The 12,879-nt window shown below is 42.5% G+C and overlaps 2 protein-coding genes across 15 annotated transcripts in view; both read left to right on the forward strand.

Moving 5' to 3' along the window:
- The window catches only part of lyst (lysosomal trafficking regulator), a 262,116-nt gene that overhangs the window by 103,356 nt on the left and 145,881 nt on the right, over positions 1-12,879 (forward strand). The window lies entirely within an intron of this gene.
- Positions 1-12,879, forward strand: part of arid4b (AT-rich interaction domain 4B) — a 37,556-nt gene that overhangs the window by 3,491 nt on the left and 21,186 nt on the right. For all 8 annotated transcript variants that reach the window (XM_070977238.1, XM_070977230.1, XM_070977234.1 and 5 more), the window contains exons 3-5: positions 8,295-8,405; positions 11,641-11,706; positions 12,015-12,105. In XM_070977238.1, coding sequence (XP_070833339.1) covers positions 8,295-8,405; positions 11,641-11,706; positions 12,015-12,105 — 268 coding nt within the window. The remainder of the gene's footprint in view (positions 1-8,294; positions 8,406-11,640; positions 11,707-12,014; positions 12,106-12,879) is intronic.

The following is a 12,879-nucleotide window of genomic DNA, read 5'->3' on the forward strand; positions in this document are numbered from 1 at the left end:
AGTTAGTGGTGGATAAAATTAAAGCTGCTCTCGTAGTGATTAGTAGTGTGTCACTTTGGCCCTAACGATGTTATGCTTATTGTGGTTAATCAAAGTATACCACCACCCACTAACAGACATTAACAGTCTACCAAAGGCTCCAATTAAAATGCAACCTAAAGCATCAGGTGATGTGAAAATAGCTGCCACCACATTTTCCTGCATTATTCATTAAATTTGGTCAAAACTTTAAATGAGAGATTTTTCTGGTGCAAAGCTTTGGTTTTCCTTTACTTCCGAACAATTTCCCCTGCATGCATTCATACTTGTACTGCTGACTTCCCACTAGTACTGCTGACTTGAACTGCATGATGATTTGTGTGGTTATATAATGAATTGTTTGTGTCAGAGGAAGACGGTAGAATTCTGATTGTCATGTCTGGAAATGCATCCCGGTGAACAGGGAGCATCTAGACACAGATGATATGGAAACAACAGGAGATGGCTCCTAATTTGCTCCTTAGGCTAGCTCTGCTGTTTAATTTCCTACAAGTGTCTGCTTGAATAAAGCTTAATATGTGAACATTCATTTAACTGGTGCCGTTAGTGCTCATGATCATTTTGCGGTTATTATTCTCAGCAGCTGGATAGCAGTGGGCTCTTATTAGGTGATTATTATGCTTACACTTGGTTATTTTCCAAACTGCTGACAGGAGTGATGTTTTCACATTGACATTTCTGGTTTAATGTTGTAGCATTTGTTGTTTTCATAGTGCTTTGAGTCATCAGGCTCTATTGCTGCTTGAGGAGTGTTCACTTACTTTACTGCTCTCTATAGTAGGAGCATCTGCTCGATGCCAAACTGTAAATTGCTTTGTAACTAGGACAACTTTTCATTGTGTTCGCTTAGCATTACGTGCCACTTTGGCTCCAGGGCCGCATCGTGTCTTCAGCACTGCTTTAACATTAGGCCTCCTAAAAGTGGACCAATGTGTTGGATAATTGTTCGACTTCTTAATTATTATCTTCATATAATTGCTTGAATTCTCAGTTCACTTAATTTGCAAATATCACGTAAATGTCTTTGCTTAAAACTGGAATAAGAAAAGTCCTTGCTTGAGCAGTATTCTGGTAGATGTACTGAACTGTTGCATTTTGTCCATGACCTTGGTAGCCTGGACAAGATGTATTAAAAATGTCCCAAGCCCTTACTAAATATTTCATTTGAGATGTAAGCACGGCCTCATAATGTCTGTGCCATCCATTCACCCCATCAATAACCTGATGGTGTAGTCTTCATGCATGCAACTGTGTGCTAAGACAGTGGTGCCTCTAAGAAGTGTCTAAAGCATTGCCTTACACCACAACAACCAATACTGACTGGCATGTGTATGACAGTAGCATGCAGTAGCATAGTTATGTTAAAGGGCCACTGCACCTATTTTACACATGAGGTTTAGTTAGCTCATCACATGTCATGAGGAGTACTACTCAGCCTGTAGATATGGTTGTCAATGGAGGCATGTAGGAGGCAGGATCAGTCTAATGAAAGATGCAGCTGGGTTGCATTATGGGAAATGTAGGATTCAGTATTCATAGAGCTTGACCTGTGCTACAGACAGAAAGCTGCTTCGATTTTAACCATTCTGTTTTAAACCTGTCTCTTGTGAGTCCCCCAACTTCATGGAAATGCAAGACTAAATTGCTGGATTACTCCTTTAACTGCAGCTGGCAGTTCAAAGTTGCTCTATTCTGTCAAAAGAGTAACCGTTACGACAGATTTTGATCGAAGCTGTTGGTAAGAAAATTGCTGTGCCGTGGGAGTGAAATGTTGAGTTATTCCTGCATTAAGACAAGTTGACAGCATGTGGTGCTGTGGTAATATGGTACATATAGGGAGCATTTGGGAAGAGACCCTCAGCAGACCAGGTGCAGCAGGCTGCTGTTGTCGAGGGTGTCCCTGCTTGGGAACCAAGCACAAGTACTGAAACCCCCACTGAGGCCTCATGGCAAGTGAGAGACTCCTACAACTCATTCAGAAGGCTTATGCAAAAATGGGGCATTTGCATTTTGGAGTTGTCCATACTTGTGAGTCCACATGCTTGGTACATGGTCAGGAAAAAGGATCGCTTTAAGATTTCAAGCATCTGTGATGTATTTCAATGCAGAATTTTATCAGACTTTTTAAAGGTCTGTTCTTGGTTTGGATTGTATGCGATGCTGCAGGCGAAGTGGATTTGCCGGACTGCTCTATATTTTGCGAATAAGTTAGTTTAAAAAAAAAATAAAATAAGATAGTTGTATTTGTTTCTAGTTTGAAGCTGCCATGGCATTGCCAAGGCAACTCCTGCTGAAGCACCAGTCACTGGAATTGTGGTGACTCTGGTTTGGACAAAGAGGTGATTCACAGCAGGATTATTGTACGTGTGAGCTTGGCTGGGAGCAAGCTTAATTCTTTCCTGCATGCCTCTTGCATGTTCCTTTGTTCAGCCTACAAGCCTATTCATTACTGCACAATATAATGGGTCAAAAACTATTGTTTATAATATTCCAGTAATGCTGCTTAGTGCCTGAATGGTATGTTTAAAAAGAGGAGGTTTATACAGACATCAGTACATTGTAATTCTCAGAATGAAAATAACTGATTCGTTGCTGTGCAATCTAGTTCACTTGATTTTCACTTAGACATTTAACTGTCATCCTGTTTCCCATCGCCCTCACTTGCAACCACAGCTGATTTTTAAACACTTTATGTTCCTAACATTATCTTGCCCAGTTGTGTGACTTGAAACATATAACACTGACACTTTCATCCCAGCCATAAAATGTGTCATTTTAGCTTTAAGAGTTACACATTCTGGATTAAATCCTGGGCTATGACACCTGTAGTGACCCTACAAAAAATCAGGTTGCCTAAAAAAGCAGCGAGAGGATGGTGAATCGTTGGTGTGAAAATAAGACACAAACTGAAACTCTGATCTGAAGTGGAAATCACACATGGTTATATAATCGGATTTCCGATGCCTTAACAGGAAATTCGGAAGAAACAATTAGCCGAGGCACTCACATGCTCAGGGAAATAGTCAGAAAAAGTTAATAACACAGCGTTAGATAGTTACCAGGTTTGCCTCTAGTTACAATTATGTGTTGCCTGTTAATCTTATCTGCTTCTTGCATCATCTCTGAGTTAATTATCGGTTATTGACAGTGGAAAAAGTAACAATACCCAGTGGAAAAATGCCGCCACTAGTAAAAGTCCTGTAAGTAAGTAAAATCTTAAAGTGCCTGTACACCCATAGTCCATTTCGATTCTTTATTAGACCACTTCTCAGATTAGTGTCAGTACAAACTAACACGTGAACGTCAGTGATTATCACCTCCCTAACCCTTCTTTATGTTTTTGTTTTTGTTTTGTTTTTTGTTTTTTTTTAATCAGTCAGGGCAGGATAACTTATCTCATTATCATACTTAATAGTACACAGAGTCAGGTGAAATCACATAACTCCCAGCCTAGCTCCACTTAACTTACACCTGACTAGAGGTTTAATGAGCCGGGGCAATGGAAAACCTTCTGTGTGTGTGTACGTGCGTGTGTGTGGAGAGCATTTAGTAACTATTAGCAATGACTGCATGTGTGCAATAAAAAGCACAATATGTCTCTGTGAAATGAAATAAAGTATAACGTTGCATAACATGGAAATACTTCAGTAAATTACACTTAAGTACAGTGCTTTAGCAAGTGTACTTAGTTACATAACTTACATTCCACCACTGATTCTTCTTCTGTAATAATGACAGTGGAGTAGTTGACATCATTGTGACATTTCCAAAAGGCTTGTATCGAAAGTATGGGTCCATCAGACTTGGATTAAGTCCAGCAAAACAGTCCTGCACTCCACACCAAAAGAGGGATTTAATGGGTCTGATGTACATAATGTGGAAATAATGATCTGAGCAACAACAGGCTGTAAATAGTCTATGATTACAGTCTATGATAGCGGACACAGTGGAGCTAGAATAATTGACTGCTACAAACACATCTACAAACAAAATGAAAACATTGGTACTGTTGGCTTGCAATGCAAATTCGTAGGGAAAAGTGCAGCAAAGGTGAACTTCGGCTTGTGAATCTGCAGCACATGTGAGTCTGAAACATGTTCTTGAATGTGGCATATTTGCAGAAACGGATGCATGTGTGTCTGAATACATCAGCAAAGAATATCTGCAGGCTTCCATGGGACAGTCTCCAAGCAAGGTCCTGTGGGCTGTTGACTGATTCCTTAAGCCACTCCCTGATGACTGATGCAAAACGGCCATCAATTACAGTCCGCAGTTTATATGCCACCCTGCAACTGTGCCGTCAGTATTTAATTGCTTTTTCATTTTTTGCATTTTTGCTTTTACCTTTTGATAGCATTCAGGAAGCTCTTTTCACCGAGTTGTAGAATGAAAACGCTACAGTCACTCAGGCTGTCCAAGAAATGCTCCATAAGCAGCGGCTTATTTTCAACTGGCACTCTGTGGAGTTGCCTGTTCAATTTTTCATGACCTGAAAGTCTTTATTGAGCAGAAAGCGATCTGATTCTGCTGTCGCCAGTGTCACTCCAATATGTTTTGTTTTGGTAAAGCTGGAATCATTTCAGAGCTCACGTAGCGGCATTGCCTGTTTTGTCCTCTCAGTAGAAACACTTGCATAAATACTGAGCAGGCTTCGCATCACTAGTAATCAGTACTCTGTTAAAATTGTCTGTGTGATCCAACAGCCAGGACAGAGGTACTTTATAGCTGACAACACTGGTGCTCCACCCCTCGAGAATTTGTTTTAGGTGGTTCCTTTGTGGAGGGGACAAAAGCTTTTAAGGCACGAACAAACGTAAGATGTTGTCTAATGTGATATCTGTACTCATCTGACTGATATCCAGGTAGATCACCCGCCCTGTGCGTGCCCTTTCTTTCTCTCAGACATCATGCATTCAAGCACAGTCAGCCACAGTTTTTCAAACAGTTTAGTTTTGTTTCCAGCTGCAGGTGCGTTTTGTCACCCCATGCCAAGTCACATTTGTGTGTGTTTAATCAAGCACGTGTTCCTGGAGAGTATTTTCCACATCAGCGGCACTAGGTGAATAGCCAGAGAGGTGGTCTCGATTGTGCCGCTGCTTATTACCATTGGCTTTTTCGCGCAGAAGCCGAATTGGCACTTAAGGCTCACTATAGATGCCGCTCTGCTCTTTTTATGACAGAGTCTTAGATGCGAGCAGTTCTTGTGAGATGCGTGGCGTTTTAGCCTATTTTAAGTCGGTGAGAGGATGTTACGCCTCCAAAGGCACAGGAATTCTGCCTCTCTGAGCTTAGTCATCTTGATTGGTTGATCTTCTGAGCGGGGAAACATTGTCTGTCGTTCAGCACCGGCAAGAGCAAGGAAAATCAAAAAAAGGAGGCAGTGTTTTTCTCTAGACAGCTGAAGGCTAAATGGCAATCTAATCCAAGGAATGGAATTTTCTTTCATAGTTTCAGCTGAACGCAGGGAGGTGGAGCATTATCAGTGGAAACAACAAACTGTCCTCTGTTTGTGTTGGCATGTGAGCATGACAAATGTAAATTTGGCCTCAGTGGTACATTATCACCCCTGCCTTGTTAAGTTTGGGGCGTTTGGCAGCCACAGCTGTCAAACTGCCCCCTCTGACTCAGTCCTCTTCCTGGCTTGGGGCAGGGGAAGCAAAAGGAGGCAAGCGTTAGTATGACAGAAGAGCTTGAACAGCACACAGTAGCAGACCATCTCTGTGGCACAGTCATGACTGACAAGAGCGTTGGTTAGCCAGTGGAAATGGCTTCTGCGTCATGTAAACCTGGTGTTGGCAAGGGCAGCTGGTGCTGAGGCCAGACTGCACTAAAGACTAATGAGGTGTTTATCTGAGAGGTGGGGAGGCTGAAGTGCACTGGACTCTGCCCCTGAATCCCATCTGTCAGAATCGCAGAGACACTGGAGAAGAGGCGTCTTGTCCTGGCTTGACTGAGACAGGCTCGTGGCCTTCTCAGCACAGACGATGCAATTTGTCCATCTGTTAACAAACATGTTTCTGGGCCTTTTTTCTGTTTGCAGCCAGAGAACAGCACAGAGAGCCCCATCAGTAAGAGTTTCAAGTGCAAAACCTCTCAACACAAGATTAAAAAATGATGGGAAACACTGCTTTTTATTCAACGCGGTTATATTCACAAGCTGCACTGGTTGTTACAGTTGATATAGAGCATCCCATTTGCACAACAGCCAAACTTTGGCCAATAAGAGTTGAAGTAACACCTGTCTGATTAATGGAAAGGGAGTATTTCCTCATCAGATGCGCTGATCCAGATAATCTGCACCTCTGTTAATGTCTCATAAATCCCATTATTTTTATGGTTTGAGTTGAGTTGTTGTACTTGTTTTAGTTCTCAGCCAGATAGGATGATGTAGAATTTAGCCTCAGGCCACAAATAAATTAAAGAGGGATATGAAACCCTAATGTTCATTTGGATAATTGAGCAGTGGATTTTTAATCATATTGCTGTTTCACTTGTCTGAGTTCATGCATGTGCAGTGAATTTCACCGAGTATTATTAGTGATCCTGTGATAACTCTGATTAGGGATGTTCTGATCATGTTTATGTGACCCAGATACCGATCCTAGTTAATTAGTATTAAATATTTGCAAAATTCAAATCCTGCTTGGATGTTTCTATGTTATTTTCTTGCATGTTGCAGCTGTACACCTACGTTTGATGTAGACCTACATAAGTAAATCCAATACAGGTGGCGTCCTTCATGTTAAAGTGTGTGTGGTTCCACAGAGAGAGCAGCGTCGGTGAGAAATAATTGTAGCAGGAAGGTATGAGCAGCATTTCAATGGCTTCTGTCTCAAACAAAATACACAAGTTGAAAAGCAGTATTCAATCAATGCTGGCACCTAAGAAGCCCGATGCACCTGCAAAATGTTGCTGACATCGAGGTGTAGCAGCTGTTTTTCTTTGTACTCCTTCCTCCCAAAAGCTGCTCTGCTCACCTCTGCTGAAGCACTCTCTCAATGTGGAATGCCTCTATAAAGCTGCTTTTTTTTTTTTTTTGGACGCACGCACGGATTTGCGCACGTGCAATACAGATCGGGTTCAAGTGTTTACATGAAGGCCGCAGGTCATTTTGGGCCCAGAGCCCAGTGGGTTACACTAAACAAAGGATCTGACTTGGATCAGAGTTTCTAAAGTTGATAAAGTCAGTCACAAAATGCCTTGATAAGAGCACATTGATGTGGGCAAAAAATAGTATTTAATTTGCAAACAGTTAACCATGTCAAAGGTCTCAAATTCACAGATGTAGACTTTTACCACTCCAGTCCTGAAAGAGGTTCGGTCATGGCACAAGTATGTGCCACGGAGGCGTACAGCAGCTGGTTTCAGTGATTAGTTCCTACACCGCTGGCTTAGTTGATAGTTGGAATGGCAACCTGTACTCTCTTTGCCCTCGTAGTGGGAACAATGAACAGCTGTTATGAACTCAGACACGGCCGCTCAGATTCATGTACTTGATTCGTATCTCTGAAAGTGAGCTTATGAGAAAATGAGAATGAAAGAAGAAAAAAATTGGACATTTGACATATCTTATCGAGACTTACACGTAAATAACTTGTTGAAATGTAATGCAGATGATGAGTTTTGATCTAAATGAGGTATATTTGCAGTTTTGTGCTTTAAGTATTGCTTGAGTCGTCATGTGCATACTGTTGAAGTTGGTCCGGACGTGTCCTGTCAGCAGGAAGTGTGGCCCACTTTGGGTCTTATTCTAGAAAGATGTCTAAATATACCACTGTTAGGATAGGCCTTTGCTCAGGCCTTAGTGAAACACCCTCACTAAATCCATCTCTACACTCCACGAACCACAAACATCATCTGCCCTCATCCACACACAAAAAGTCTGTTTTCTCTGTGTACTCTACCCTCCGCAAATCTGTTCTTGAGGGGGGGGAAAAGGTTTGATAAACATCCAGTGATGACACAAGATGGTGCTATGTGTTTCGGATAGCTTCTTCTTTGTAGTCATCAAAGCAGTAGTGAAGTGGCCTTTTTGTTTGCTCCCTCAGAGGCTTGTTTTCCAATACCCAGAGCAGATGGTATGTGTTTTCCATGGATGAATCACTGAGCCGGGTGGGTTTTTGCGTAGCTTGCCTCGGATGTGTGTGTGTATGCGTGTCCTCCTGACTTTAGCTATGAGAATACACCTGTGTCAGTAATCTATATATAAAAAGGGCTTTGAATTCACTGGTTTCTTTTTTTTTTTATTTCCTCAGACTCTGGAGGAGCCCCCCTACTTGACAGTAGGGACGGATGTGAGTGCCAAGTACAGAGGGGCTTTCTGTGAGGCCAAGATTAAGACTGCCAAGAGGCTAGTCAAGGCCAAGGTAAGTCACATTTCAAAGTGCTCATGATCCAAAATGAAAAATGTATTGTCTGTCTGTGCTGTGTGTGAAGTGGAGTGCAGCAGGGTGAGGGGCTCTTGTCTTTGTTGGAAGGGTCTACAATCAAGATCACAAAGCTTTAATGTACATCAAGCAATTAGATTGGAGATGGCCACATTTGAAAGACAAAACATTGCTGTAGAAACCAGGTTGTCGGGGCAATTAGAAAGTCATTTAAATTATTTTCTTATCTTTGATATTCCTGCTGTGCTGCTTGCACGCTAGAGCCCCACCACCTGGTTTAGGTTGTTAGTACTGCTCACACAGTTGAAACGCCGATCAGGGCCCCAGCTGTGTCTGATGCGGGGTCTGGCGTAGCCCACCAGGTACCCACCAGCTCCTCAGGCGTCCGTCTCGCCCACGGCTTCCACGTCTTGTGGCGGGGACGGCGCGGCTGCTATTTTCCCTGCTGGTTTTATGCCTTGCTGATGAAGGCATTGCATGATGCTCGTACTACAGTATCTCATTTCCCAGTGGGACTGGAGCATCTGGATAATACAATAGAGACAGATCGCTTGTCTCTCGTTCTGCTAGTGTGTGAGTGGGAGGAACAAAGATTGGATGCTGGCTTTTTCACTGTGTCAATGCACTGTAGTTCCCCCTTTAGAGACAAAAGAGCAGCGATGTTCCGCTATTCTGACACACGAGCTGAAATCATCAGATGACATGCCTTTTTGTCTCCTGGACAGGGACAAACAGCATGACCGTGTGATGATCTCAGTTTAAATATCGTGGACTAAAATGAAGCTAATAGGACAGTCTCAGCTCATAAATTAATTAGCATGCAAATTGGCTGAGTGTGGGGTTTGTTTTTTGGTTAGCTATAATGTGAATGTGAGCCCTGTTACACAAACGTTGAAACATGGCAATTATTCAGTGGTTGTTGTGCGTCTGAATATTCCACTGTAATGAATTCCTCTTTAGCTCTTTGGTTCATTAATCTCTGTCTGCTTGTTTCACAAAGTCGATGGCTGCAGCATATGGCGCTGATGTCTCGTGAGTGATTTTTAAAACCCGGGGAATGATCTGTGACATTCTTATTTATGATGATGATCTGCACGAGACGATCTTCAAAAAGTTAATTAGGGTCATGTCGGCGTCACTCGCTGTGACGTGTTCAGCACACATATGATCAGTCAGGACTAACCTTATGACACAGTAACAAGTACTGCATCAGAGATATAATAATATAGATGTTACAAGTCCAAGAAATCACAACTAACTCAGAATTTGTTGTAATTCATTTGAACTGATCCCACGTAGCCTAATTGTCTCTGCTGCCTCACTAGAAGACGTCAGACTTGTTGCTCGACAGTGTCTGTGAATCCAAAGTACTTCCACATGTTGCTTTTCTGATGGCGTAGTGTCATTATTATCCGTTTTGAACAGCACGGTAGTTTCCGCCATTTTGTGTTTACTGAGAGTTTACTGAGAGGGCAACAGGACGTGCAACAGATCAGAGTGATAGTGAATTTTAGCTGGTGTCCAAAGTGGTGGCCAAATGTTCAATTATCCATTAAAATAACAATGAAACAGTATGTTGAATCAGAAGAGCAGAAGGCTTTATTGATGTGGAGAGGCAGACAGCAGGGAGATGGTCTGGAGATGCGTAAGTGAGACAGTCGCTGCACGATCGCATCATTTTGCTCAAACACATCAAGGTCAGGTTCACTTAATGTTGCTCCATCACGTCAACAGAAACATAAACATCATGCATTCTCATATTGGACAAATGTTCACTAACTATTTTGAACTCAGCATGGTGAAACATCCTGCAGCTCAGCAACATTTTTCGGCTTACTGGAAGAAAGAATCCTGTTATATAATGGACTGTGAGCTCCACCTATTCACATCACATTCATTCTCTGGACCGACGGTCTATTTCTATCAGAAATGTGTTTTCGTGTCTTATTCCGCTGTCCGTTGTTAATTCTGAGCGGTTGTTCAGTTTGTGTGTGCAGCTCCAGGCCTGTGTTGAGCCACGCAGGAACCCAGCTCACAGCTGGGAGGTTGTCAGGATGGTCAGGTGTTTTTGATGCTCTCTCGCTGTGGCTTTGGACGGTGAGCGTCACCCTCCCTCTGGTTGTGGAGAGCCCGGTGAGGAGAGAGATTCCTTTATTCCACCGGGCAGGAATGTTATTATCTTCATAACAGATGAAATGCTGCCTCAGGAAGCTTTTTTTTTTTACGCCTTTCTCTTCCCTCTTATTTTATGACCTGACAATTCAACAGCGTCTTACAGAGTATACTTGTTTCATTCACTGTGTTTATCCTGCCTTCACAGCAAGCCTTTGATTGCTGTTCCTGCTGTCGTCATATTTGAAACTGACTGGAGGGAATATTGTCTGACCATCTTTTCCTGCCCTGCGTGGCGGTTGATTCTAAACTAATTCACAGTCAATAAAAGTGAAACCCGTTTTCCATTATGATTATGTTACTAATTCACCAGCACATGCTCTCAAAATACTTTTAATTTCCCTGAGGAAACAGAGAAGGAAGCGCATGAGCATTTTGATATATAAAGCAGGGACGGACATTTGTAATGCTAAACAGATTCTGTGCTTCCGGCTGCCTCGACACTTTTCACACATGCTCCTTGGAAAATATGTGACAGTAAATGGCTCTGCGTGCGTGTGCCTGCGTTGCGATCTTTTCTGTCACTCGGTGTTGCCAGGTCGCCATGCAGATGCAAGACTACCACAGCGTGATTAGATTATGATCTTCCGTGTCTCACTCAGGCACGGATGCAGAGGCAGGGAGGGGGGAGGGTGGTCAGCTAGCATAGCCCTAACATTCACAACAGAAATCCACCACAGTTGGTGCCAGCAGATGCGGCGCAGTTGCCAATCCCGGGTCAGTCACTCAACGATGCCAGAAATGAGCCATAGTATTAAATGTTCGCCCACGTGCTGCTTGCTTAATGACACAGACAAGTCTTTGCTGGTATGTTGTCTCAAATCAAACTGATGTAAAGCAACAAACCTGTCTTACTGCCAAGTCTTGCGTCAAAGAGTCCATCTTTGTAATCTGTGTATCGGCGTTATAAAGTCCAGCAGCGTCAGTGGGGACGTGCTGCCTCTGTGAAGTGGAATGTTGGTGGCCCGGTCAGGCCTTTGGGGAACTGTTTGTTTATCCTTGTTACTGATTCTCCTCCCCTGTTGCCTCCCCCCTCCCCCAGGTGACCTTTAAACCAGATCTGTCCACAGCCGAGGTTCATGATGAAAACATCAAAGGACCACTAAAGGTAAGGCAAGAAAGATGGAGGACACTGATGTCGCCCCACAAACACCGCCATAACACACACATAATGTCATTAATTATCCACGATTGCCCTTGTCTTTTTTGGCTCGGGCTGTGAGACCACAGTGAATGTAGAAAAAAGACAGGAAAATTGACCTATGAAGCCGTGGCTCAGCAGTTTAATTTCATATCAATTATGATTCTTGTAGCAGCAATATGGTTGCCTCTTTACTTTAAAACACATCATTAAATGTAGCATTCGTAGCATTTTAGGATGCCAGATACAGTAACAGCACTGTGTCCATTCCGCAGGTGGGTGCTGTTGTAGAGGTGAAGAATCAGGATGGAGTCTACCAGGAGGCTACAATCAATAAACTGACCGATGCTAGTATATATACTGTTGGTAAGTCAATAAGAAACTGTCTGCTCTCCCTCCCTGCTTAAAGACACGTACTCTCCCTTCAGCTGGATTGTAAAAAGCATGCTATTGTACGATGGTTTTGAGCATTTGTGTCGTCCTTTTCCCGAAGCTTCTTATTTAAAGTTGTTGCAAGAACCATCTTCAATTGATTCCTCAGAAAAGATGATGAATAAGTTAAAAGTTGCAATGCCTTACATGCTCAGATTATGAGGCTCCATACCGTTATTAGTGTTTGAAATGTCGAGTAAAAATCAGAGAAACTGACGCTGCAACCAAAGATAACTTTTATTATTTATTCATATGCTTTTTTTTTTTTCTTTAAATCATGAATGAATCATCCGGTCTATAAAAGTGTGAAAAATGGCCACCACAACTTTCCAGAGCCCAAACTAAGTCCTCAAATGATGTGTTTTGTCCAACAAACAGAGGAGAAAAAACCCAAAGATAGTGAATTTGCAATTACATAAAACAGCAAATTCTCATGTTTTAGAGGCTGGAACCACACAAATATCTTTGCTTTTAATTTGTGACTGCACGTCTGTCAAGAGGACACAGTTACAGTGTCGGATAATCCAAAGCATACAGAGCATAGACGGCTGCTCAGATCTGCAGTCTCTCAGCAGCTGCTCGTCGCTTGAGAGCGCCCGTGGGGTTTACTGTATCTCGAAACACTCGTCTTGGCACATTTTCATTCTTTTCATTCATCAATGAAAAAAAAACAAAAACATGAGTCAAATACACTTGAGCAACGAATAA

The sequence above is a fragment of the Chaetodon trifascialis genome, chromosome 13, assembly GCF_039877785.1.
Source record: "Chaetodon trifascialis isolate fChaTrf1 chromosome 13, fChaTrf1.hap1, whole genome shotgun sequence".
NCBI lineage: Eukaryota > Metazoa > Chordata > Actinopteri > Chaetodontiformes > Chaetodontidae > Chaetodon > Chaetodon trifascialis.